General features: G+C 40.1%; 1 protein-coding gene across 2 annotated transcripts in view; it reads right to left on the bottom strand.

The window, feature by feature from the left end:
* Positions 1–409: 409 nt before the first annotated feature.
* The window catches only part of LOC113155157 (tenascin), a 34,410-nt gene continuing 9,349 nt past the window's right edge, over positions 410–25,470 (bottom strand). Inside the window, exons 6-20 of one of the 2 annotated variants that reach the window (XM_026349711.1) lie at positions 21,849–21,964; positions 12,755–12,908; positions 11,708–11,977; positions 10,435–10,608; positions 5,388–5,510; positions 5,056–5,199; positions 4,624–4,743; positions 4,358–4,507; positions 3,885–4,027; positions 3,590–3,722; positions 3,329–3,480; positions 3,136–3,232; positions 2,881–3,036; positions 2,599–2,762; positions 410–2,124 (exon numbers count right to left, since the gene is read on the bottom strand). In XM_026349711.1, the coding sequence (XP_026205496.1) occupies positions 2,026–2,124; positions 2,599–2,762; positions 2,881–3,036; positions 3,136–3,232; positions 3,329–3,480; positions 3,590–3,722; positions 3,885–4,027; positions 4,358–4,507; positions 4,624–4,743; positions 5,056–5,199; positions 5,388–5,510; positions 10,435–10,608; positions 11,708–11,977; positions 12,755–12,908; positions 21,849–21,964 (2,195 nt within the window). In that variant the 3' untranslated portion in view covers positions 410–2,025. The remainder of the gene's footprint in view (positions 2,125–2,598; positions 2,763–2,880; positions 3,037–3,135; positions 3,233–3,328; positions 3,481–3,589; positions 3,723–3,884; positions 4,028–4,357; positions 4,508–4,623; positions 4,744–5,055; positions 5,200–5,387; positions 5,511–10,434; positions 10,609–11,707; positions 11,978–12,754; positions 12,909–21,848; positions 21,965–25,470) is intronic. The other variant, XM_026349712.1, reaches the window with a different exon arrangement.

The raw sequence follows: 25,470 nt of genomic DNA on the forward strand, positions 1-25,470 counted from the left end.
ACTTCCAGCTACACGTCATATTTCCTGTGTTAAAGCACAGTGTGTGTTGTTTGTCTCTATTTGTGTTAATAATGTGTAAACAGACAGAAAAAAAAACAGAAACTGTATTAACGTGTGAGTGGACGGAGCCGCTGCTAAATAAAAACCTCCACCAAGTGTCAAGTGTCGTCATTGTTCCTGGTGATTAATTCAGCACATTTACCATGTTTTAAATTTAGTTTCATTGTTGCTTTGCATGTTTTTAATATGACTCAAACTGTAGTAATCAGTTCAACTGTTTTAGTACAATACAATACACCAAAAGAAGTTTCTTCATTTGGCTGCTGTTTGTAATAGTTTGTGTGACAAATGTATTTGTGTGCACAACCTAGCGTTTGAACTCTATAGCTTCATATTTCAGTCTCTTTATTATCATATTTATTATGATGTTGGTGATATTTAAGACAGTCTGAACCACAATTACAAATAAAACTCTCCAACATGTTGTTTCCAGCATGTTGTTACACATATTACAAATAGGAAAAAGCAAAAACTTTGTGTCTGGATTCAGTTGAATTGTTGGAAATAGTTAAAACTGTTAAATGTTTGGAGAATTTGTTTTTACCAAGCTGCTTTTGTTTAGTTTAAAGTGATTTATTCAGTTTAATATTGGTTCTGTTGTCTAACTCAAGTCTTTTTCCCTTTTACTTTTTATTATAAAACATAATAAAAATCCTTGCATGCACAGACAAAGATTGTCAACCTGCAGATTTAGGTACAACTCAATGTAAAAAATAAAAAATAAAAGAGAGTCTTTAACAGCCGGAAGACGGACATAAACACATATAGTCAACATACAGAACATTTAAAACTGTATTTTAGTGACTGATTAAAAAGGTTTTAACCTGTTTTCCCATCTGCTGTGCTGTTCTTTGGATTCTCATGTGATTGTGGATGTGAGACATTCAGAAAGGCTGGCACATGTAATAGATCTGAAATGTTAACCAGTCGTCCAATGCCTCGGTCCATAAAGACCCCGATGAAAAGTGGCCCCGGGTCTGTTTGCACTATTATTTCATCCTTATAGGAGGGTTGGTACTGTGGAGGCGGGGGTGACTCCCATGTTAACAAGTGTTAGTCTACAGAGATGATCCTGTTTCAAATACTGAACACTAACAATATAAGAACACATGTAATTAATGTAGGTTTAATTATACTGAACCGCTGCTGTTAGCTAAACTCAGGCATGTTGACACGAACAGAATTTATAAGTAAGAAATTAGTAACTACCCTCACTCAGGTATAATGTGAACTCATTAGTCCTTTTTTGTGCCTCCACACTGATGAAAGCTGGTTCCAGAGCTGGTGTCTGTCCCGTTTTTACAATATCTCAAGAACCTGACAGAGTAGGACTGAAGGAGGAACTGATTACATCTGGCACAAACATCCACTTGGACTCACAGATGAACTGATTAGAATATGAGTCTGGAAAGACATGCACGTAAACTGGAACTTAGAACCACAAAGTAGAAATTCTATCTTCCTTTAAATGTTCCTCTAATTGAGAAGCACCTGACCAGCTGACACTGTTGGATGATGCAAACAGAACCTTTTTCAGTCAGATACATTTATTCATATCCAGAAAATGTGATCCCGAGTTATAATTGTCTAGAAGCTTCATATATCTGAAAATATAAACCTATAAACCGGTATCTGTGTAGCACTTGTTGTGGTAAATGAGGAAATAAGTTCTTGTAATTCGTGAGAACCTTTAAATATAGAGGAAGTTTAACAGTTAAAGAGAAACAGAGGAAAAGGAGAACCTGTACAATCCACAGTAACATACTGATAACTGAGCTATATACAAATAGAACAACACGTCTTCATTTCTTCAGAACTGAGTGTGAGGCTTCCTGTTAAGATGTGTGTGTGTGTGAGTGTGTGTTCTCAGTCCACTCAGTATGTGTGTTCACATGTGTTCTCATGTGATGACACAGTGATGTCTGTGCATGTTTAGCAGTTCATTATTTCTCTCTCCATCTTATTTCACCCTCTGGTTGGAGGACTGAAGGCTGCCGGTCTCATCTTCATCTCAGTGAATGGGATGGAAAAGTCTTTTCCTCTCCAGGCGGTCCAGATCACACCCTGACACACAAACACACACAGTGAGAGTCACTCTGATGTCACAAACACACTCTGATGTCACAAACACACACGGCCTCGTGTCTAAGTTCACCTGAACCTCTCAATAATCATGTTACCAACGTTATTTGTCTTTGTGTTTATATATGTGGCCTGAAATTAATGTTAGTTTGAGGAGAAGAACTACAATTCTCAAATGTTCTTTCACATCAGATTCAAACTCTCTTAACTGCATAAAGTCGTCATACTTCATACGTTTCATACTAATGAATCTCACCTGTTCAGGGGAGAGGTACATTTAGGAGGTTTGATCATATGTTTAAAGCTCCTCTTCCATTAATTAAAAAACGACTTTAAATCTGCTAATTAATTAATTAATAATTCAATAATTTATTATATTGTATTAGTGGAATATTTGGTGCTTGTAACTGTTTTTACCACAAAGCAGGAAACATGAAGACACAGAAACAGTTGTACCTGGTGTTTGACGTTTATTCCATACAGGCCGTTGAGGTTTGCCTCGTGACAGTTCTTGTACCACCAGCCTCCTCGGTACGACATGGCGCAGCGGGTGATGAACTGCACAGGGTCCCGGTCTTTGGTGGTGAAGACCCGGTTGTTGTGATAACTGAGGGAGTCGCCTGAAACAGAGAGGACACAGAACGAGCAAAAGGTGTCATCAGGAAATCACACAAGAGCCAACATGGAGTTTTATATGAATTCAGTTTTGACAGTTGCTGGTTCCTGTCTTCCTCTCACCTGCAGTGCCGCTGTATCCAGCCACAGTCAGTCTGTAGTTCTTCTTGGCTACATCGAATGTTGAGTATTTAGCAAACACCGACTTGTCTCCGTCTCTCAGATCCACTCGCAGAGTCATCCTGGACGTGGCTGTCAGGTTGTGGAGACTCTCGAGGCCTGAATGAACATGACAGTAGTAGTAGAGTTCTTGTCCTCAGTCGAATCTGTTGAAACCTGTGTTCTCTAAATGTTTCAGCATCATCAGCAGTAACTCACCGAGCCAAAACTCTCCATTCAGTTCTCCAAATCCTGTAACATACTCATTCCAGCCTCTGAAGAAATTTACAGAGCCATCCTTCCTTCTCTGGAAAACCTGCAGACCAGAAACATACAAACCAGGTTCCACACAGGAAAACCCCAATAAAACCTAAGACAGGACTAAAGAGAACCGGACCACACGTCACCGTACCGTCCAGCCTCCGCCATCTGTCTCCATGTCACAGTAAACCATCAGTGGCTCCCCAAGTTTCCCCTGAGGGAAAATCTCCACCGTGCCTGAGGTCCTGATGCCATTCAGCAGCTCCTGAGAGCAGTCGGCGGGGAAGGGGAACCTCAGGGTGCCTGAAGAAAAGGAGGAGAATGAGGAGACGAAGGAAACGTTTTATCTGTATTCACTAGATCACCTCTTTGTGAGAACACATATTAAAGATATTACAACGTGAAGCTGTACCAGTGTTGAACTCAGTGGAGATGGCAGACGTGTATCGTCCTCCTCGCTCAGCCTGCAGCTGCACCTTGTACTTAGATCCAGGATGGAGCCTGGTCAGGTTGTACTCTGTTACTGATGCGTCCACGATCACTTCCTGTAAAAGAACCATGAACTTGTTGAAACAGACGATGAGACCAGTGTTCAGTTGATTTTAGGATTTGCTAACAGCTCTTCCTTCACAGATCATCTACTTTCATTCGCAGTATCCAATCACACTTGTTTTCAGTAAACTCCTAAGAAATTCTTTTACTTTCACCTTCATTTCTTGACCTTCAGTCTGGTAGGTCAACCTGTAGCTACCGGCAGGGTTTGATGGTGATTTCCATGACAACAGGGCAGTGCGAGGGCTCACGTTTTTGGCCTGGAGATCACGAGGATTGTCTCCATCTCTTCCAGAGTCTGGAGAGAAGGTGGGTGATAGTTAGTTTAGACCTTGTTTTTATTTCCCTTGTTTCTACTCTGAGTTTCGTGGTTCAGGGGAAACAGGTTTAAAGACACAAACACAGAGGACGAAAAGAGAAACTTGTTAACCGGGAGCATTTACTGTGAAACCTTTAGATAGCTGCATGCATTATTAATGACATTCAGCTAAAATGCTTTGATGGCTCTATTTGAATAATTACATTTAAAAGACTTATATGCTTAGATCTTCAGGGTCACTGTGTGTGTTCGTGTGTGTGTTCGTGTGTGTGTGTGTGTGTGTGTGTGTGTGTGTGTGTGTGTACCAACCACTGGTGGTAGTAAAGGTGGTGGTGATGGGGGCACTCTCCAGACCGCCCAGCTGGCTGGTTATGGTCACGGTGTAGGTGGTGGATTCTTGGAGACCACTAAGCTGCTGCTCTGCTGCGTTTCCAGATACCGACATCCTCAACTCTGAATCTGGACAAACACAATCAACCTGCTCGACTGACATATTTATTCAAAAAATAACTAGAATGTAGAAAAACAAGGCTTTAAACTGCAGTTAACAGAAAAACAACAGCACCACTACTTACCTGTACCTGAGCCATAAACAATGGCATACTTATCAATGGCAGCCAAGGCTGGACGCCATAATAACAAGGCTTTGGTGTCTGAGACGTTTACAGCCTGAAAGTCTGTTGGTGGATCAGGGACTGAAAAAGGAATAGACAAAATAAGACTTAATAAAATCAAACGTCTTAAGAACTATTAAATCTTGAACGGTATTGTATTACAGTACATTTTTGGAATATGTATAACCTGATACACTGTGTTTGGCCTGTGAAAAGTTTTATTAACTAGGAGAAGAAGCAAGAAAAGCAGTTCATTTAACCCACAGGCAGATCGTTACTGTGTACTGTATATTACTACTTAAAACTACTAATACACTTCATTGAATTACAATAAAATGAGCTAGAGTGGAGTAAGAAACTTATGTGCCTATACAAATGTGCTGCAGGACTCACGTGTCATGACAAACTCTTTAACCGCATCGCTCTCATCCAGTCCCAGGGTAGATACGACACTGATTTCATAAGATGAGCCTGGTGAGAGCTGCGATAGGCTGAGAGTGGAGTCCTGCGAGTTCACGGACACTGACATAGGCTCACCTTCGTGTAGAAACATGACAAATATATATGTCGTCAGAAACCGCCGCCTCCAACAGGTTCCTATACAGGGAAACTGCAAACATGCTTCTATGGCAGCTGGATTATGTTCTTTCTAAACATAATAAGGGTATTTTAACTTCAATGTAAATACACTGATACTAAACATGTTTTTAAATGTGAGTTCTTACCCTCCTCTGTATGAGTGTAGGTGACTTTGAAACCACTGATTGGAGTCTTTGGTTTGGACCAGGACAGCGTCAGAGAGTTTTCCGTCACCTTACTGAAGACTACATTGGACGGAGGCTCTGGGCCTGGAGCACATGAAGAATTCAATGAAAGAGGTGAATGTAAAGAACAAAAGACAAAATTGGAATAAATGAGAGGAGAAACTAAATAAACAGAAACAGGAATAAGACGAAAGAAAACAATAAATAAAAGAAAGGGAATAAATTTGGGGTTCATGAAAAGAAATAGAATTAAAATGGCAGTAAAGGAGTGATGAGAGACTGTACATTACTTTTCCATCCACACATTTTATTAGTGCCCCGGTGAGTTCATGTGTATATATGTACTGTGTGAACATATATACAGTATACATATCATATACACACATAGTAACAATCAAATGCAGATGGAACCTGGACAGCAGCAAAGGAGAGAATGATCACATTTAATACAGTAGTTAGCTGGCTGCTCAAACCTGAAAACAAAAGCGTGGCAGGAATAAATGATGGTAAAACCACAAGGGAAGAGAGGGAAATAATTAATAAATGAACATTAATGCACAACACAATCACAAGAGCTGAAAGTGACAAATCACATTTAAAGCATTAGGAAATTATTTTGAGGGAAGATTTTGAACCTGCCTAGAGTCTGAATTACTGTTCGATTCATTATATGTTTAAAATAGTCCAAAACTCCAAGGAAGGCTGGGTATCACTAAACAAATTGAACATCACAATGGTGCACATGTCCTGGTTCATTACTTTCATATGTTAATATATTGTGAAACATTTAATAATAGGTTATTGAGAGTATAAACTCATTACACTGTTTGACACTGTACATTTAATTATGAACCCCGCTCTCATGTTTCAGACTAATTTATTCTTCTTCTCTGATTTTTATTGTCATTCAGGACCAGTTTTAATATTTTGATGTAAAAGGTGAAGACAGACCAGCAGGTCTTACCCTGGTTTAGGTGAGAGGTTCAGGGGTGTCAGTGAAGCTGGCTGTAAGCTTACCCTGAATGAGAGAAGATCAAGGTAGCAGTGAATGAATGCTGTTAAGTCTAATTATAAAACATCATTTCATCATCATTTACTGAGCACACACTGTTACTTGACAAACTCTTGAGTGCGTAATACTGCAGAAATATTATATGTTTATAATGTGCTGATAAAGGCAGTTTCAACTGGAAGTCAATGCCTGCAGGTGATTTCAATGTTTTTAAAAGTTGTCTTTTTTTTTAATAGGTCGTATGCTAATGTAAACTGATCAAATCTGACATATTTCCTTGATGTGGTGTTCACTGTACTATTTAAGACACTAACTGGAGAACCAATGTTCACAAAGTCCAGGTGAGTTCTCATCCACAGGTTAGCTTTACTGAAGAACCTGCCTGTTAGCTAATTAAGTTAGCTGACATGCTAAAGGAAAGTGATGCTAAAGTGTTAAAATGTGTCAATTCACATCAGAGGTTTGAGATCAAATAATGGCGATTGATGTTATTGTTGTTATAAAATGTTGAATCACTGTTAAGTCATGAATTTGAATATTTCACTTTCATGACGGCTGATGAATAAGTGCACAAAAAAGCAAAACACCAAATACAAAACAACAGCTGAAAACAAAGGTTATACAGTATGTTACTGAACCGATGAGTCTTTAAATGAGAAACGTACGTGACATTTGAACTGTAAAACACAAGCTTACAGTCTTCAAGTGCAGTACTTGAGTTTGAAATGACATTGGAGTGGGTATTTAGTGTATGTGCTCACAACAAGTGATTAGTTCACAATTGAATAAGTATTTTAATAACATCAACAGAAAGAGCGGTGAAGGTTAAAAGACATAAAAAGTCTTTCCAGTTCTGAGTAGACCGAGGAAAAGACCAAGTTTCTGAAGAGGTTTTGACAACATTTATATTAATGTTGTTGCATTGTACAGTAGTGATTCATCTTGCTCTACTGTACCAATGGCTTGTACCTGTACTGATGACAAGCTTGTGCAGTCTGGACAGTACGCCAGGGCCCTTTCCGAGCAAGGTTACAGTGTACTCCGTCTGAGGAAACAGATCCTCAAACTTCAAGGAGCGAGCTGAACCTGGGACGACCTTTGTTAGGGTTTTGTCATTTTCTGTTGCAGCTTTGACAGTTGTGCTGCTTTGTTTTCTTGGAATATGTGTGGGAACGCTTTCAGGTAGTCTGTTTTCATCACTGCCTCTGTTTCCTGTTGGTTGGTGCGTCCCTGTCACCTGCCCATTGCCATCCTTAAAATCTTTTCTGCCTTCCTTCTGCTTTGGCTCTTTAATTTTTACAACTTCTTTTGTGGTCACAACAAAATTTTTGTATTTCCTTTCTGGTGAGTCCCACACGAGTGTAAATCCATGCGAGGTCTGGTTAGTCACTCCTACATAGTCCAGAGGTTCCCTTACGATCCCTGTGGAAGAAACATGTGGTCCTTTCACAGGTTTGGAAGCAGCATTTCCTGTCTGCCCAGTCTTACTGTCAAACCCTCTTCTTGCAGTATGATTTATCTTTGCGTCTTCTCCTCTTTGGCTCCCACTGATATAGTGTTTTACCTGGGTGTGATGCTGTGTTGTCATTATTCTTGTCGGTAGTCGTTTCTTTGGAAGTGTGATTGGTCTTGAGGCCTTTGAATCAGAGGAACTTTGCTTGATAGTTGTTCCAACCTGATTTGTATTGCCAGCATCTACTCTTTCTTTTTTGATGTCAGAATCTGATTTTGAATCTGGATTACTAGTTTCCTCCTCAGATTTGTTAGTTTGAACCAGAGCTTTGCCCCACTTTTCCAACTCATTAGTTCGTGGTCTGATGGTTGTGTTGTGCCTATCCATCTGGCCACTTAGAATCTCGTCTGCAGTTTCCGTTTTTTCTGATTGTCTAATTTTGATTTCTTGAGTAGACCCAGGGACATCCTGCTCTGCTGGGATTTCGGGGATATGATCAATTCTTAACCGAGTATGTGGACTCCCAGCAGTAATGCTGCTTCCTTGATTTATCTTTGTATGAGGTAATGGTTTGCGTATGAGCCCTCTATGCGGATGTTGAAATGGGCTCAGGTTCAGATGTGTTTTGTTTTTTAAAGGTCCACCATATTGCTGTGCACGACGGAAATAACCAACTTTGGTTGTTGGGCGATGGGGAGAAGGCATTCCACTACCTCTGAGAGTCTGATTTAACCCACTGGACAAGCTTGTGAAGGATATTTTTGTCCCATATGTATCTTCTTTTTCCTTTTGTACTGGCTGTGAACCTTCAACTGAATAGAAGTCTTTGGAAACAGGAGGTGACAAAGTGGCTGGTAATTCTGTATAAGCAACATGCTCTTTTTGTGTCTCTGTTTTGAGATTCAGAGATCGAGATGGGTGAGTCAAGAGCCTTAAATTTGACCGAGTTCGATTGTTAAGAGGTCCCACAGATGAAAACGGGCGACGGAAGTATCCCCCCGTTGTAGGAAGATGACGAATTGGGATTTTTCTTCTTTCTGTTGGTAACTTTTTCTGCTTTTGTTCAACCCCAAAAGATGCAGGTGTGTTTACTTCATCTTCACCTGCACCCTCGACTGGTGCATTTACCTCAACCAAAGACGGTTCCTCTGAGGCAGATGAGGATGGCAAAGATGCAAATTCATTTGTGGATCCTCGTCTGGTCTCCGTCTCTCCTCTGGGGACTATGTTTAAACGACGAGGGAACTGGTGAGGAATTCTCAAATTTCTAAAATTTTGATGGGTTTTGTTTTGAAAAGATCCAAATTTTGTGAGCGGGTGACGTACATATCCACGTTTTGGTGATGTCTGTCGGAAAAGAGGTACACCACTTTCTCTTGGAAGCTGTAGTTGCCTGGCTTTTGGTGGTGATACAGTGGTGGTGATTTTGCTGTTTTCATCAACTAGTTTACCAAGTCCAACTGAATCTGATTGGTCTGTTTTAGAAGAGGATGATAATGACGACATTGACACTGACAGTGGTGATGATGGTGGCAATGGTGTTGAAGGTAACGATGAAGCAGATGTTGGAATTAAATCTGTTTGTGATGGTGCTATTGTTGATGAGAATGAAACTTGTGATGATACAGACTGTGAAGATGATGGTGGTGCAACTGACAACTGAGACGATGATGAATGTGATATTTGTGAGGATGAAGATGATGGTGATGAGGATGAAAATGAGGACAGTGGCTTAAGTCCATTTAAAATCTGTTTCGTCCCTGTTTTTGCATCTACAGGGAGATTTGACGGTTCGGACAAGTGAACAGAAAACGTTGTGATGTTTAAACTGTTAAAAGTGTCAGTCAGGAGTTTATGTAAAGGATCAGGTGAATAGTCAGGGTCGGACTGTCTGACGGGGGGCATATCCTCTTTTTCAGAGGAGCCTAGATCCATTTTATTTACCAACACTGTTCCATTTCCTCTACATCCATGTCCTTTCTCCTTGAGGGGTAATCTGAAATGGGTCACTTTAATTTTGTTCATGCATTTTTTGTCTTGGCTTTGAACAGTTCCAGTTGGTTCTGAAGACATTGAAGCAGTGTCATGTTCTGGGCCTGCCATGCCACCATTTGGTTGCTCCGGTAGTTCCTCCAAGCTACTTCGTCTGTCCGTTTCTGAACCAGTCCCAAGTATTGTAGCTGGAATTGTGTCATTCCTCGTTTCAGAGCTTGGTGCTTCAATACTTGGTTCTCTCACAGGTAATGACGCTGTCTTGTCTCCAACTTTACGTGAAACTGGTTTAGGTTTTCTGGGTACTATTGCCGTCTTCTTCTTCTCTCCAACGTGTGACTTTGTCAAAGGTCCTGAACCAACCTTTCTGCCCTTGGGTACAAATCTTGTTGTGTTAAAATGAATATGGGTCAAGACATTTGGCTTTTTGCGCAATGTGGGTCTTTCAGCAAGTCTGAGATTGGTGCCATCTGTTGCCATTGTCCTACTGATTAGAGGTTTAGTTCTTGCAATCACAGATGTTGAGGAGTCTTTGTTAGGTCCATACACACCTCCATCTTTTACAGAATCAGCCTTGCCCTCACTCTGCCGATCTGCCTTTTGGTCAAAGACTCGCACCTCAGTTGATGGGTTAAACTCTTGGTCTGTGTTGCCAACATCTTGTCCTGGTGCTATTGTGACCTGCATGTTCAAAGCTGCAGTGGTAGCCCTTGGTAATGTCTTCCCTAAAGATGTGAAGGGAGTAAATATTTGGATTCATGTTAAGATCATCATATGCTGCTGTACTTAACAATCCAGAAGAAATCACATCTACGAAAGAAAGAAATGTAATTAATATTAATTGACCCCATTTACAGTTGTCATCTGTTGTATTAAAATAAAGTCCAGTTTCATTTAAGACACATTAATTTACACTTAGCCTCATGTCTGCATAGCTATTGGTCAAATCACAAATCAATGTCAGAAATGATTGCTACCCATATACAAGGTGTATTCCACAAACACACAGTTGAATTGTATTTACAACACTACTTCATACTAACCTCACCCACTTAGATCATTCAGTCATTGGCCTGAACTAAGATCAGCTTGAATTTGATCACATGAGTAGAAAAGCCCTTTTTTCTTTGTTGATCCAATGTAACAAAGAACAACAACCCGCTGTGAATGTCAATAAGATTTTAGCTGCTGTTATCACAATTTGGATCAACAGGTGCATCACAAAGCTGCTTAGTTCCGTCTTCCTTCAAGTCTTGAATGTGTTTACATTCAGTTTTTTAAAATCCAGTTCATCTGGTCTGATCAACAAGTGGAATGACAAAGTGGAAATGGGGTCATCATAACAGTTTATCAATTATTATGTGATGACAAAAACAACTCAGAGCTTTGGTTTTCATGTAGAACCTGCAAGGACAAAAGTTACATATAATTAATGGTGTGGACACATGAATTCAACATGCTTGTTGTCTTTGTCCGTGTTGAATGCAAAATTATGACAGAGTTCATTAACACAGAGTAGTGTTTTAAATATTTTCTTCTCATTAATGTTGATCTTCGAAGGTTCACGCTGCATCTTGAGTTGCTGACTGTTCATATTGCAATGCATTTTACACAGTGTGAAAATATAGTCTGGGTGCATAATCATTATTTTTTAGAAGGCCAGGAAACTTTAGAAGGACAAATCTCTGCTCATCTACCACTGTTAAAAGAGACCTTTCAGAACTTCTCTATTATAAGACATGGTTTTTGCTGTGTTATATATAAATTTGAACCCCATCTGCTGAGCTAAAGTAAAGTTTTAGTCCAATTCCTCCTCCTACTCACCAGGAACGGCCTGAGTTGTTACTGGTTCACTGCGACTCGTGCCTTTCTCTGCCACCAGAATGATGTCATACAAATGTCCCGCCTCCAACTGCAGGACGTGGAAGGAGTTTTGGTCGACGGGAATGGTCATTTCCTGACTCTTCTCAGCTCCGTCTCTGGGGGTGACAGTCAAACGGTACCTGTCAATCTCCCCCTGTGACTTCTCCCACTGCACCACTGCAGACGTTGTAGTTGTCTTGACGACTTGGAGGTTGGTTGGACCAGAGATAACTGAAGATGAATAAATCAAAAGAAGAAGAAGAAGAAGACATACAATTTACAGTATCTTTAGGCAGCTTGGATTAGAAGACAAAGGCCTTTTATGGGTTGGGTTCAAGCGAGCTACACAAACATCCACTCAGACTTTTTCAACTTGAACTTTCCTCTGCAGCCTTGGCTGACTGTTACTTTCCTAAAATTAACAGTTACAAACCTGCAGACTCAGTCTCACCGTTCACTGGACAGGTTCCCTACAGCCATCACAGATTACATCTTTCACAGGAAGGACATGGAGAGGGAAATGTTCAAACTATTTCTGCCAGTTTGGCAATTTGAGCTCCACACGTGTGCCAGTATGTTTGTCACAGTGCAGAGTGCAATTTAAAGGAACATTTTCTAACCATTTCATCAACTGCATTTTCTTTACAGTTTCAGTATCTGCGATAGCTGCAGTACGTCCTCTGTACATACAGTACATTGTTTCCCAAAATGTTTGGACTGAAGGTGCAGCCTGAACTGTAGGATTTAATATTTTCAGCCCAATTCCACAGTTAAAAAAATGAAAGTTGTGCGTTGTATAATGACTCATGAAGATCATTTAAGTAGTGGACAACACAGACTCACCAAAATTTAAGGTAACAAGAAAATAAAAACTAGCAATACAAAAGTGGACTACTGGTCTAAACCTTTCATAAAGGTGCTAAAATCATTTCTACATGTTCCACTGTTTTCTTTTTGTCCACGTTGAAAAAAGAAAGAAAGAATAAATGAATGATGGAAACAGCTCACGTGTCATGAACTTAGTGGAGCTCTCAGCCCCTCTCCTGCCGTCAATCTCTCCAGTGATGGTAGCAGTGTACTCCTGACCAGCTGCCAGTCCCGTCTGGGTGAAGGTGGTGAGACCTCCCTCCACCTGGACACTTATCTGCTGGTCACTTTCTTTCTGTTTAGGTAAGACAAATAAAGAGTCACTAAAAACTGTGAATGAATGTGTCCAGCTCTGACCAGTTTCCCATTGATTTTTAATTTAATTTAGAGACGTGTTGGTAAAATGCAGCTCAGTGAGCCCACCATTGTAGAAATGTCAAGCATTGGAAGAATACAGCAAAATTACTTGTAGTCAGAAATTCCTCCATGAATACAAATCAACATTTTCCCCAAAATCATCATAAGAGTTATTTTTTTAACAAATATACTGTTTGTCTTAGAGAAAACAAAGGAAAACAACTGATTTGCTGCCTGGACGTCCTGGTGTGTGTGTATGTGCAGAGACAGTTGGATTTTGGAGACAGTTTCCAAAATCAAAGTTCAGAGAAGCAAAACGGAAGAAATCCCCAAGGAAACAGCTGATTTCACTGCAGCTCTGCTGTCGATGTTTTCTGTGTTGGTCACATTGTTTTTATTTCAACTAGTTCTTTACTGGTGGAAAATTAAAGGAAAACGTAAAACTTATACAATGGAAAACTGAGGTAAACAGTTGGAGGTTGTTAACATTTCACCTCATACACAACTTAATACAGTTTAAAAGCATAATTGCTGCAAGACCTGTCAGAGTAAATGGGATCAGATACTGAAGGCTACTGCAACATCATAAACATGGGAAAAAGGTTTTTCTTTCAACACTAATTATTAGTATTTTTACAGATGGTGTGAAGAGAAAGTATTAAAATATGAAAAAATAGATGTTGTCAAAGTCAGTTATAGAGTTTGACTTGGTGTATGTGGTTTATCTGTTTTAGTTCTTTCTGAAAGTGAAAACACTGTCAGGTCTCAGACTAAATCAAAAGACTGTGAAGGTTTTTTCACAGAATATTTATTGTTGCTCTTGTACATTTCAACCCACTGCTCTCTACTTTCTCTCCGTTCTTAAATTTGTTTTCCCAGGTTCACAGACACTGGCTAAAACTCTGGGGGATGTCAGATGCTGTGTTTATGTTTTTCTATAGGTGATTAACAAAGATTGGCCTTTACAGATGCTGCTGTGACTCTTTTTTAAGTCTGAAACTTCCCATGCATTAAGAGCTGCAGCCTACTCAACAATTCCTCCACTGGGAGAGCTGCGCTGACAGTTCTCTGACTCGCTCATGAATGGATACCATGCTGTAAAGTAAATGGACCACAGCTGGTTGCCATGTTGGTTACTGTGTTGGTTGCCTGGCGATGGAGTTTCAGAGGTCGCCCTGGATCAGTGTCTGCGTGTTAAAAAGCTTTCATCCATTTCCATACGAATGAGGGTGACATCATTAAAACACAGGCTCCAATAAATTTATGATATGCTTTAAAGCAAGTTGAGGCTCTGTGGCGTCTCTGTGGGGCGTTCAGGGACAATGAGGAAGAGGAATAACTGAGGGACTCTCAGCCTGCTTGTTTTCTACTGGAAAATAAATTTAATGTCTCTACAGAAGGTTCTCGTCAAATTATTCTTTTACCTTCATGGTGACATTTCACAGGTGACATCATCAAGTTAATTAAACAGGGAGGCAACAGGTGATTTTAATATCAGGAAAATCCAGGGGGAGATTGTTGCAAATGAATTGTTATACTGTTAAACTACAGTGTGGGTTTTCTTTAAAGACTCTGTAGTTGACTTCATTCATCCTTCTTCAGTTCTGACTGGTTTCTCTTAGCTTGGGCTGAGGAGCCCCCCCCCCCCCCGCAGCATGATGCTTCAGGAAGATAAAGTGTTAGCAGCTGATGAGCAGTGCCTCGTACTCTTGCTATAAGAGTTCTTATTGGCATTTGAGAAACTCCAAGTGAACTTTTAACTTTTTACTATCTCCCTGATCTGTAATGAACGTCAGAACCCAAGTGACTGTTGGGTTCTTGATCAATTTCCTGACCAAGAAAGTTTGAAAGGTTGGTTTGGGTGGACAGTCAACTGTAGGAGGAGTCCTGGTGGAGTAATGGACTCTGAATGTCCAATATTAACACTTCAAGACTGTATAATAATTGACATTACTACCTTTGTCATAAATGGAATTTGAAATTGCTCTTTGTTGGATGTATTTGTATGTGACTCATTGAACCTGAAGTTTGAAACTAACGAATGACCTGCTTGAACTGCACTGACCACAGATTTATGAGTTGTTGTTCTCATGATTCACCCACAGAAAACTAAATTAAACCTCTGCTGTATGTTGTTCTGCTACTAAACTCAAAATCTCCACTTCCTGCGCTTGAACTGACTGAAGGACTTTTAAATTCAGACGTCACACATCATTATCTGGACATTGAGACAACTGAAGTGCAGATTCTGTATTTCCCCCTTCACCACTCATTACGGCCAAATTATTACAGTACAGTGTATCCTGAACTTTTTCTATATTATTTAACTTAAACTGTTTTTTTTTCCTTTATTGTAGAAAATTTCTTGAAAAGTTGTCAATAGCATTAAAGTTCATGCAATTAATTTTTCAAGAATTAGAAGAAAATCATAACAAGAATGGAAACTTATTAAACGCTCAAAATATACTAAGGCCACAATTTGTAGACTTGTTTCCTGCTTTAGTTCACATAAAGGAACAAAACAACTTCATCGTCCATTTCAAGTTTCAACATGATCATTTGTCAGAAACCATTTTTTAACATGATTTGTGATAATGCTCACAGACCAAAGGGATCAGTTTTATACATCACAAGTGACTGTTGGTGAGGAATTGAAGATAAATGTGCAGCTCCTACGGGGACGAGTTACACACAAGAGCCATTAGCACATGGCTCCCACAGGGCCTTTGCAAAATATTTGCTGAGGAAGCAAGTTTGTAGTTTAGTTGAATTAGTGAAACAAGTTTGAACTCCTGTTGCCAACTGGAGCTTGAATCTAACAAATGTTAGAAAACGGGCACTAGGTTCAGAAAAGGATCTATTTCTTTACTTCCGATGAACTCCAGTGACCTGCACGGAGCTCCGACCTCAACTCCATCTAACACCGACTGTGAGCCAGGTCTTATCACATGACATCAGTGTTGGACCTCACTAATGCTCTTTTATCTGAATGAGAGCAAATCCCTGAAGCCAGGTTCAACATCTGGTGAGAAGACGGAAAGCAGAAGAGCGGGGGCTGCTGTAGCAGATCATTAATAACCATTGTTTTGGAATGACATGTTCAGTAACCAGAAGTGACCACAGTTTTGACCTTTTAGTGACCTGTCAGTCCCATCGTTACCGTCAGTAGCTGTTAATAACAGCCGATCATCTTCAACAGAACATGCTGAGTGTCGTTCTGTTATTATGTGAGGAATTAGCTTTTTACATGGTCGTACTCCTAGGTTAGATTTCCCTGCAGAGGTCATCGGGGAACGACTTTCATTTGAATGAGCCCAATGTATGATGGTGTCTGATGGTTCATGACAGTCAGCCCGTGAAGCTCCATAGTTCATTCAGGACAAGAACAAATGAATGACTTTTGTTTCTTGGTTTGTTGCATGTTTTTTATTATGGTCCTGTTGAGTTGTTGTCTCTCTGTAGAAGTCTGACGTATTTTATCTCACATAATCTTTTCTGTTTTCACTCATTCGTCTCTCGTCTCAGAGCTCCTGCTGCGGAACAGCACCGGCACGCAAAGATGTTTTTAACTGCTTCCATATGAACAAGAGTGACAATAATAAAAAATGCTGGCGATGATGATGAAAAGCCTTTTCTTAATCTGCATAAATGACTCACATGAAAAAGATTTCTGAGGCAGGTAAACAGAGAAACAGAGGTTTGCTTTAAACCATTTGAAGTCATTTTAATAATAAAATACAGTTAGCAGAGGATCTCGTGTGATTTCAGAAACTGGATCATCTGAATTCTTTACTCCTGAGTCCTGCTTCTTAATATTCTCATGTACCATTGGTACCATCTTAAAATAAGTTGTCTTTGTAAATAATGGACAAATGTGAGACTCCCAGCACTAGCTCTGCTGTAGGTTTCTAGTTATTGAATAAATGTAATAAATTCAAGTGAAAAATAAATTTAGGAAGTAAATTTTAAGTACGCTGACACTCAGCTCAGCACCGATGATGTAATCTGGAAACAACAGCAGAAAGGCTCAAACCAGGTTTATGACGCTGCTCGTTTCTATCAGCCAGTTGTTTGTTCTTGAGCTCTTGTCGTTTGTCAGAGACAGATCTCCACCTCACGTCAGCTGTCGCCGTTGTGCCCTCTCTTGTTTATCTGTTGTTCGTCCGTTGGTCTGGTAAACATCCCTTCACTCCCTTTCTCTCTCTGTCTGTCTCTCGGTCACAGCTGTGGGTCGGTGGTGATGTCATCTCTCTGGCAGTCACTGTGTTTCTGACAGTGTTTACACGTTGCCATAGCAACAAGCATCCAACATCTGCATCATTTCCCTTTGACCTCCGAGCGCTCATTTCATTCACTGTTCTTCCGTGTTGTGTTCGCTCTGCCTGCCTAAGTCCTCCTGCCTCCTGCAGTCTCCCTCTCTACAGTACAGGTGGTGTGATGAGCCATAATTCAACCTGTGACTGTGATTTTAATAAAGATTATTCAAACAAGATGGCTGTGCCCTCGGTGCTGATAGAACAAGAGGAAGGCAACGATAGTTTTAGTGAAAGCACATTGAACAAAGAACAAGAAGAAAACAACAAGTAGCTGCAGATGTCTACAGCGTTCTTCAGTGTTCAGTTCTATTTCATATCACACTCGATTCTAATTAACTAGTGCAGTTTATTCTAATTAACTCTATTTCCTTCTCCTCTTTTGTTCTATTTTCTTTCTTTATTCTACATTACTCTCATTCTCTCCCTCTTCCCAGATTTGTTCTCACGACGACTTCCACTCAGGATAATTTCTTCTCTCCGTAGGTTCATAAAAATGATCGTGTGTCATTTTGTCACATCCTTGTTTCAGTTCCAGTCTCATTCCCACTGCAGGACTCCTCCAGCATCTGTCCATCACTTCATCTTCATCTCTCTCCATCCATTTATTATTGTCTTTTCAGTCTCCCTCCACACTTGGGGGCGGTTGTGGAGACTTCCTGATGTTGTTGGTCCAGGCCAAGTCTTAATCCTCCAATGATGTCATCACATGGGGTTAAAAATTACGGCATTAGGTGGTCACTGTAACTGTGTGTGTGTGTGTGTGTGTGTGTGTGTGTGTAACATGTTTGGGAGGAAGCCAGGATATGTGCAGGGAGGTGGTAAACTGTGTGTTCACTATCTCCCTCTGTCTCTCTCTCTCGCTCTCTCTCCAACAAAACTCTTACAAATACCAGTGCAATTAGTCATGTTCCTCTAATGCCTTCTGCTGCAGATTGATCACACATGTTTGTGAACAGACAATCTGGATTAGCAAGTGACACAGGGGTTACTGGTCTATGAGGCTAGAGAATCAATGAACAAACTGTTGTTTCCTCATTAATAAAAAGGACCATGATGCACCTGAGTGTGCTGGGTAAAGAGGTTGGTGATTAGCATGTCAACAGTCAATCCGTGGCGTCAGTATTCTTGCTTCAAATCCCAGTTGTTGTTGTTTTCTTCTTTTCCCCAAATGAAACTAAGGTTTATAACCAAGATCCTGCTAGTGGGACCTAAAGAGGTCAGAAAGTTATCAGAGGTTTCTTCAGACTGTCGTCACTATTGGTTCCATGTCTAAGCAGCTTATTACAACCTATGATTAGGTTAAAGTGTTCAACAGCCTTTAGCAGCTATGTAATCATGACAGGAAAGTCACAGAGTCTGTGTAGAAGGAGGCTGAAGAGGAAAAAACCAAATCCACCTCCACAAAGCGTCTTGTTAAACTGATGCACAGACCAGTGATCGGTAATGTGACCACGTTGTGAAGAAGAAACTTCTTAAACCCAAACAGCTCAACACATTTACACATGGACACATGTAGAGCTCAGAGGGTCAATCTGTGATCAAACTCGGGCCTTTCCTGAAGTGCTGATGCTCTGCCTGCAACTCGAGGCCACGATGTTCATCACATACCACAGTACAGTTTTCTAAAGATACGGATGATGGTCAAAACACTGGACACAGACTCTTCACTCCGAATCAACGGAGTCCTCCAAAGAGATGTTGTTGCTATGTTGAAGTTTCTATTTGTCTTTGAGAACGAGTGTGACAGATGATGTGATGCTGTTTGTGTTGCTAACGCCGTCACTAACGACACACCCTCCTCTGAGTTATCTTACGAGGTTCCTGTGAGCAAAGGAAACTCTGTAAGCTGTAAAGTCTGGTCTGAGGACAAATGATGTAGGAAATGCAGCACATTTTTAAAGCTGAAGATGAGGTGTTAGTGTCTTCCACATGAGAATCAGCTGCTCTGAGATAACATCAGAAGAAAGGACCAAATGTTTTTACCAGAGATTTTCTGTTTTCTCTCCCACATTAAAGAATTTCTAATGAACATCCACTTTAAAAAGACTAAAACCACCACGGCTCTGGCTGCAGCTCTTCCTCCACCTGCAGCTCGGCTCAGTGTAAACATGCTGTGTGATGTGCTTCATGTAAATCTCTTCACCGAGCAGCAGCAGTCGAATCACTTCATGTCTGTTGATCTGTGAGCACAAACTATTTACTGATAATCCAAACCCACAAGAATTATTATACACATCAAGATGTTTGTTACAGATTCACTTCATAAATACTAATTCATTTAGTGAGTTATTTAAAACATTGGTTTGTTTCTAAGTCACTGTGATAACGGCTCCACTGCTGAACGTCTTTACTTTAACCTGTTTTTAATTTGTTTTAAACTCATCTCATCGTAACACTCACTGAATCTCTTCTTATCTTCCTCCTGATAAACTAGAAGCAGGAGAGGAAGGTTTCAGTTATACTCTTAGTTAGACTGTGGTTTCATTGATGGTCGGAAAGGTTCAGAGGTTTCTTTGATTTACTTTTGATTTACTCCTTTTCTCTCTGTCTAAACCTTGAATAATACTAGAAACAAACCAGTTACATGTGGTTGTTCATGTTGCTTCATTTAGCCCAAGTGAACCTTTGTGTGTGTTATTGTCATATTTCCTTCATCTTCTCGGCTCCTCCACTCTCTGCACCTTCAGGCCTTTATTAGTTTTTATCTAAAGCTGATCACGGTTGACGTTCTGTGCACGTTCAGCTGCAGCCCATCACCCAGCTTGAACGTAATATTTAGAATGAAATCTCAAGTATGTTTCATCAGTATTTAATAATCTTGTTTGGCTTCAGCAGAGCAGAGGAAAAACCTCTTGAGCTGCTGAATAATGAAATTGTGGTTTTGATAAGGAAGAAAAAGTAGAAACACACAATGTGATGATGTCGAGTTGGAACAGCCGTGTATTACATTTGACATTTATATCCAAATATCTGAACGCTGCCAAAAGAGTAAATGTCTTTTTTTTATTCCTTAATAGTGTTTGTCAGGGAAATCAAACAGAATACACCTGACCACAACTTGGAGCCACAGTAAAGGCTCCGGATGCTTCTGAAGTACTGTCCTGTGTTTATTTGCACATTATTTTCAGAGATGGAGTTTCTGGACCTTCGTATACAACATTATTAGCTGCAGCTTCAGTCATGGAAACATGAAAGCTGCACTTAAACCACTTCCAGTGTACAGCGTCAGTGAACTGTAACATTATAAAATCCTGCTGTAATTTGCCATTTATGGTGCCCAGGGATCTCCTCGGAGGGTTTAAGTCAATTTCACAGATCATTCTTTCTAGTGTTTGTCATGGAAATAAGAAACTGTTTCTGTGTAACCTGATGGAGAATTTTCCCAACAACAAAAAAAGTTGCATTGGAAACATGATGTTTGACATCGAGTAGAAGAGAAAGAATAAACATACATGTTGTTTTAAACTGTCACTGAAGACTCTGTGCAGCATGCTTCTAAAATATCCTCTCTGAGGATGGAAGGTGTCTTAGACCAGCTGAGACACACAATAGGTAAAAAGAAAATCCTTTCAGTAACCCACAGGGAACGGGTTGGTGGTTTTCAGCTTAGAATAAAGAGTGGAAGCGGGCCTGGACCTAACGTTCAAACAAACGCACCAGAACCACTAACTCAGTCAGACTGTTCACAGCATGAAGGATATTTGATGCACATTTGTAGGAGGACTGATGAGCTGTTTTATTTTTGTATGAGCTGCTTTCAGGTTTGAACAACCACAAACTGAGCTCACTGACCAAGTCAAACATCACTCAGACTGTTCTGGGTGGATAAACACACGTTGGCTGTTGTTAGTCTATCTTAACATAGAGACTTGTATTGAGACTTATATTGACCTACTATTGAGACTGTAACTGATGCTTCAAGCAGCAGAAGTCTCTGAATCCTTGTTAAACGTGCTGGTTGTCGTCTTTTTAGCATTTTGACAGTTCTCTCTGACTCTGAATTGTCTTTTCATCATAATTAATCTAATCTAACTTTGTAATAGAGTGGTCTGGGAGCTGATTTCACTTCACTTTACCTACATTAAAGAAATTGAATTTGAAAACAGAACTACAATCATCCCGTGGCTACAGGTCTGTGTTCTGGATTTAATTTCCCCAGAGAGATTATTTTATGATCTGCCGGACACCAGCCACTTTTAAAGAACTCCCTAAGGGTCTTATGTAAATTTCAGATAGTTTTTCCTGTATTCTTCTCTGTCCTCGCAACACGACCTGGCAGATTTTTTGACCCTTGAATCGTCTCTCCCTTCGTCCTCCCTGAACGAGGGGACAGTGAGTCGACCACATCTGTGGGAAACACATCTGCTGTCTGAATTATTTTAAGAAATATTAGTGTTTATTTATCTTCTGTCTAAAACAGAAACTGCCTCAGTTTTGACAGAATTTCCTGAACTAGATCATTTTGAGGTTTCGCTGTTTGTGTTTTTATAAGTGAACTGTTTATGCTGCATATATACGTCCCACTAACCTCCCATCTACACTCAGATCTGGTTCTTGTGTACCTGGCTGGTTAAGGTGAGGTGGTAGTTGTCATACTGCACAGGAGGCGGAGTCCAGACCAGCGTGACAGACGTCTCTGTGATGTCCCGAGTGCTCAGTTGGGAAACACCTGACATGACTGAGCGAGAGGGCAAGGGCGGGACACAGGGGTGAAGAAGGAAAGACAAAGACATTTCTTAAATGGTGGCACTCAGTTATAACAGTTTATTCTTCCATGAACATTGTATTAATGATTATGTCCAATAACATAAGGCAGTACTCTGAGTATAATGTCTCTACAAGCTGTGAATAGTAACTGTTCATGTTCCTGTTGTCCTGTGATCAATCAATCAACAGCAACAAACTCCTTTAGTTCACAACATGATTCTCTCTACAATAAAAAAAAATCTAATTCACAGAAGCGCTGGCACTGAACCAAAGACATGATGTCAGCTGAACTGTTGACAAGGATCCAGGAAATGATTTATAGATGCAACATGTAGTGAAGAAAATATTTCATTTAGACTTTATATAGTGATGTAGTTTTATATATCTCACTAAATCTTATTCTTCACCATGTTGAAATGACATTTTTTGATCTGCAGGTCCGTCCGACTGTTCGTTCTGAGGCGCCCACCTTACCAAAACTTAAACGTTCTGCTTACTGGCACCACAACAATAAAACTAACTGTTCCATCTCATGGGTTGAAAATGATACACAGGGCTGGTTTCGCCATTAAGAGCTGAGTCCAGGTTCCAGGTAGCTGGATGTCTAAGGGTCATGCAACAGAAAACAATGAAGCAGATTCGGAATCCGTTCATCCATCCTCTTAACCACTTTTCCTGTTAAGGTTTGCAGGGGTGCTGGAGCCAACCCCTGCTGTCACTGGGCACTGGGACACCCTGGACAGGTCTCCAGTCCATCACAGGGCTGGATAACTCTAACCCCACCTGCACACTAACATTTGAAATTCACAGAACATTTAACTTCGATTCAACACCACCCCAGGGGGTAATTATGTTGATCTGGGAATAGATCAACATAATTAAAACATTTATCATTTCAAATATATGATGTAATAATAATAATATAACAGTTGTTGTGGTGCCGCCAAGTGACAGAAACCAATGTATGCATTGATTGTCATATATCACGTTTCTTTTGCAGTCTGTGTGACATTAAACTTGGAAAACAGAATAAAATGAATTCATTCACTAATATGAAGTTTTACTGCTGTATTTCAATGCAAACCAACCAGGTCTTAAACACACATCGTTTCTCTGCTGTTCAAAGTTATATTTGATGTAAAAGTGAAACCAGCTCATGCCGGTGTTTAAGCCTCCAAATCAACACATCATGTGTTGGAGTGCAGTATTAGAAACTGATCTGAATACATTTATGAATTTCCTGTTAAACAATTTCTCCGAACTGCAACTTTTTGTATGACAGCCTCATGCAGAACATGTGGAACACTGTGGAGCTGTCAGAGCCACACACTGCACGCAGCGAAGGTGTGCTCGATAATAACTCACACATTTGTATTATTGCACCAGTTTCACATAAAATCACAGACTGACGTCATGTTCCTGTGAGCAATTACCAAAATCCAGCAGGCACTTCACAACGGCACTGAAGTGACAAAGACACACGGAGGAACATGTTAACCATGTGGCTGGACACCAAACACAGTTACCGTATATGTGCATTTGAAAACATACACAGTTACAAAAGTTTCTGAACAGTCAGTTTTTGTTTTTCTTCTTAGGAAGTTGGGAATTTTACCAACTGGGAGATGGAGTTTACAGCTCTGTCAGGCTGCAGTTGGGTGATGTTGTGCTTTAAACCTTCACTCCAAACCACAAACCTTTCACTTAGCATCATGGTGGTGAAACAGAGACTCACCACCTCAACATGGTGGAGGGGTTTCAGTCTCTCTGTGATCCTGGGAGCTGGGTTGTAGGAAGTTGGTTGTAGGAACGTGAAATGTCAGACTTACTAAAGTCAGTAGGGTTGATTCATTGGGAAAAATGTTCCGAGCATCCAGTAGGTGGATGCTCGGAACATGGAACATGGAACATCTAACCCACTGCTGCTACAGGGAAATTTAAGGAATCATTAAATCTGGAGGATTTAACATCTGGGGTCACGACTCACAACTCAAAGCTGAACAAAAGCTGTTTGGTCAAAACCAAAAGGTTTAGACGAAGATATACATTTATGAAAGGGATTTCATATTGCAGCAAAGAACAGCTGCAACAAGCTGTGTGTTTGGACCTGTCAATCAGGACAAACACTGAATTTCTCTCATTGATATTTGTGATTTTCCAATAATGATAAGAGCAGTAATAATATATAACATTAATTTAAATGTTATTGGATTAATAATAATAATATGAGCCTGATTGGATGTAACAATGTCTTATTTCACAGTTATATAGAGGGAAACAAAGAGGAAAAAGAAAAAGACAGACAGTGGGGTCCAAAACAAACAAACAAACAAACAAACAAACAAACAAACAAACAAACAAACAAACAAACAAACAAACAAACAGGTTTATTAGACTCTTTCAATGTGTCCCCCTTCTCACCAATAAAAAATATAGCCTCAGCTGTTTTCCCTCTTTCAGGATCTCCATTCATGCATTTTTACATGAATGTGCCAAAACACAGGTGGATGGAAACATCCTTAGCAGCTGTTTCTGCCAACTCCGCTTTTTGAGACTCCAGTAAGTGGTCGGTCACATTTTGGAGAAAGTTTAACACACTCGCACACGTGTCTGTCCTACGTCAGCGTCAGGCAGCACTGAGCTATTACACAGGAGTCAGAGGGCGTTTTATGGGCAACAGGTCTGGATCCTGCTGCTTCGTTAATAAAACAATTCCATCACTGGAATCACTGCAACTTGACCCGGCTCCAAACACACAAGCTAATGCGCTAACGTAGCCTGGCAACAACAACAACAGCAACAGCAGCAGAAAAACATAGAAACAAGCCGCTGTGAGGGGTCGGCTGTAGAAGTGATGCTGCAAATAATGATGTAGGAAATAAACAGTGTCGAATGTGGAAATTGTTAAGAATGTTAAAAATGAGCCGAATTTAAAGACATCATGAGATAAGTGAGAAAGAAAAGCAGCTGATGATAAACACTGTCAGGAGGTCTGAGCACCTAACACAGAAAAGTGTTCTGGAAATGACAAATTACAAATGTTGAGCCATAGAACATATTACACCAAAACAAAGCATCTAAACGACAAAGCAAACATCCAAAGTGTTCTACCAGCTGTTCTAAAACATTAACAGATAAAACAAATCCAATGTGACAAAGGAGGAAGAGTTATTTTACAGTCTTACAACAAAAAGGAAGAAAAAGAATAAGTAAAGTGACTTCTCTGCTTTTTACTTAGCAGTAAAAATCTAATCACTAAAGTAGTTTCAATGAGAGAGAGTTAGTTTTACTAGAGTTATGTGTTTTAAATATTTGGTTTTGCAGGAATCACTAACATGATACAGTAACAGGATATCACTAAATAAACCAATACACATCATTTTTAACAAAACAGAATGGGAGCCAGAATAGAACCTTGAGGTTCTCCTCAGGTCAGAGTCACAGTTAAGGTCACTGTCAGATGCGTTGATGCAGAAA

The sequence above is a fragment of the Anabas testudineus genome, chromosome 11, assembly GCF_900324465.2.
Source record: "Anabas testudineus chromosome 11, fAnaTes1.2, whole genome shotgun sequence".
Taxonomy (NCBI): Eukaryota; Metazoa; Chordata; class Actinopteri; order Anabantiformes; family Anabantidae; genus Anabas; species Anabas testudineus.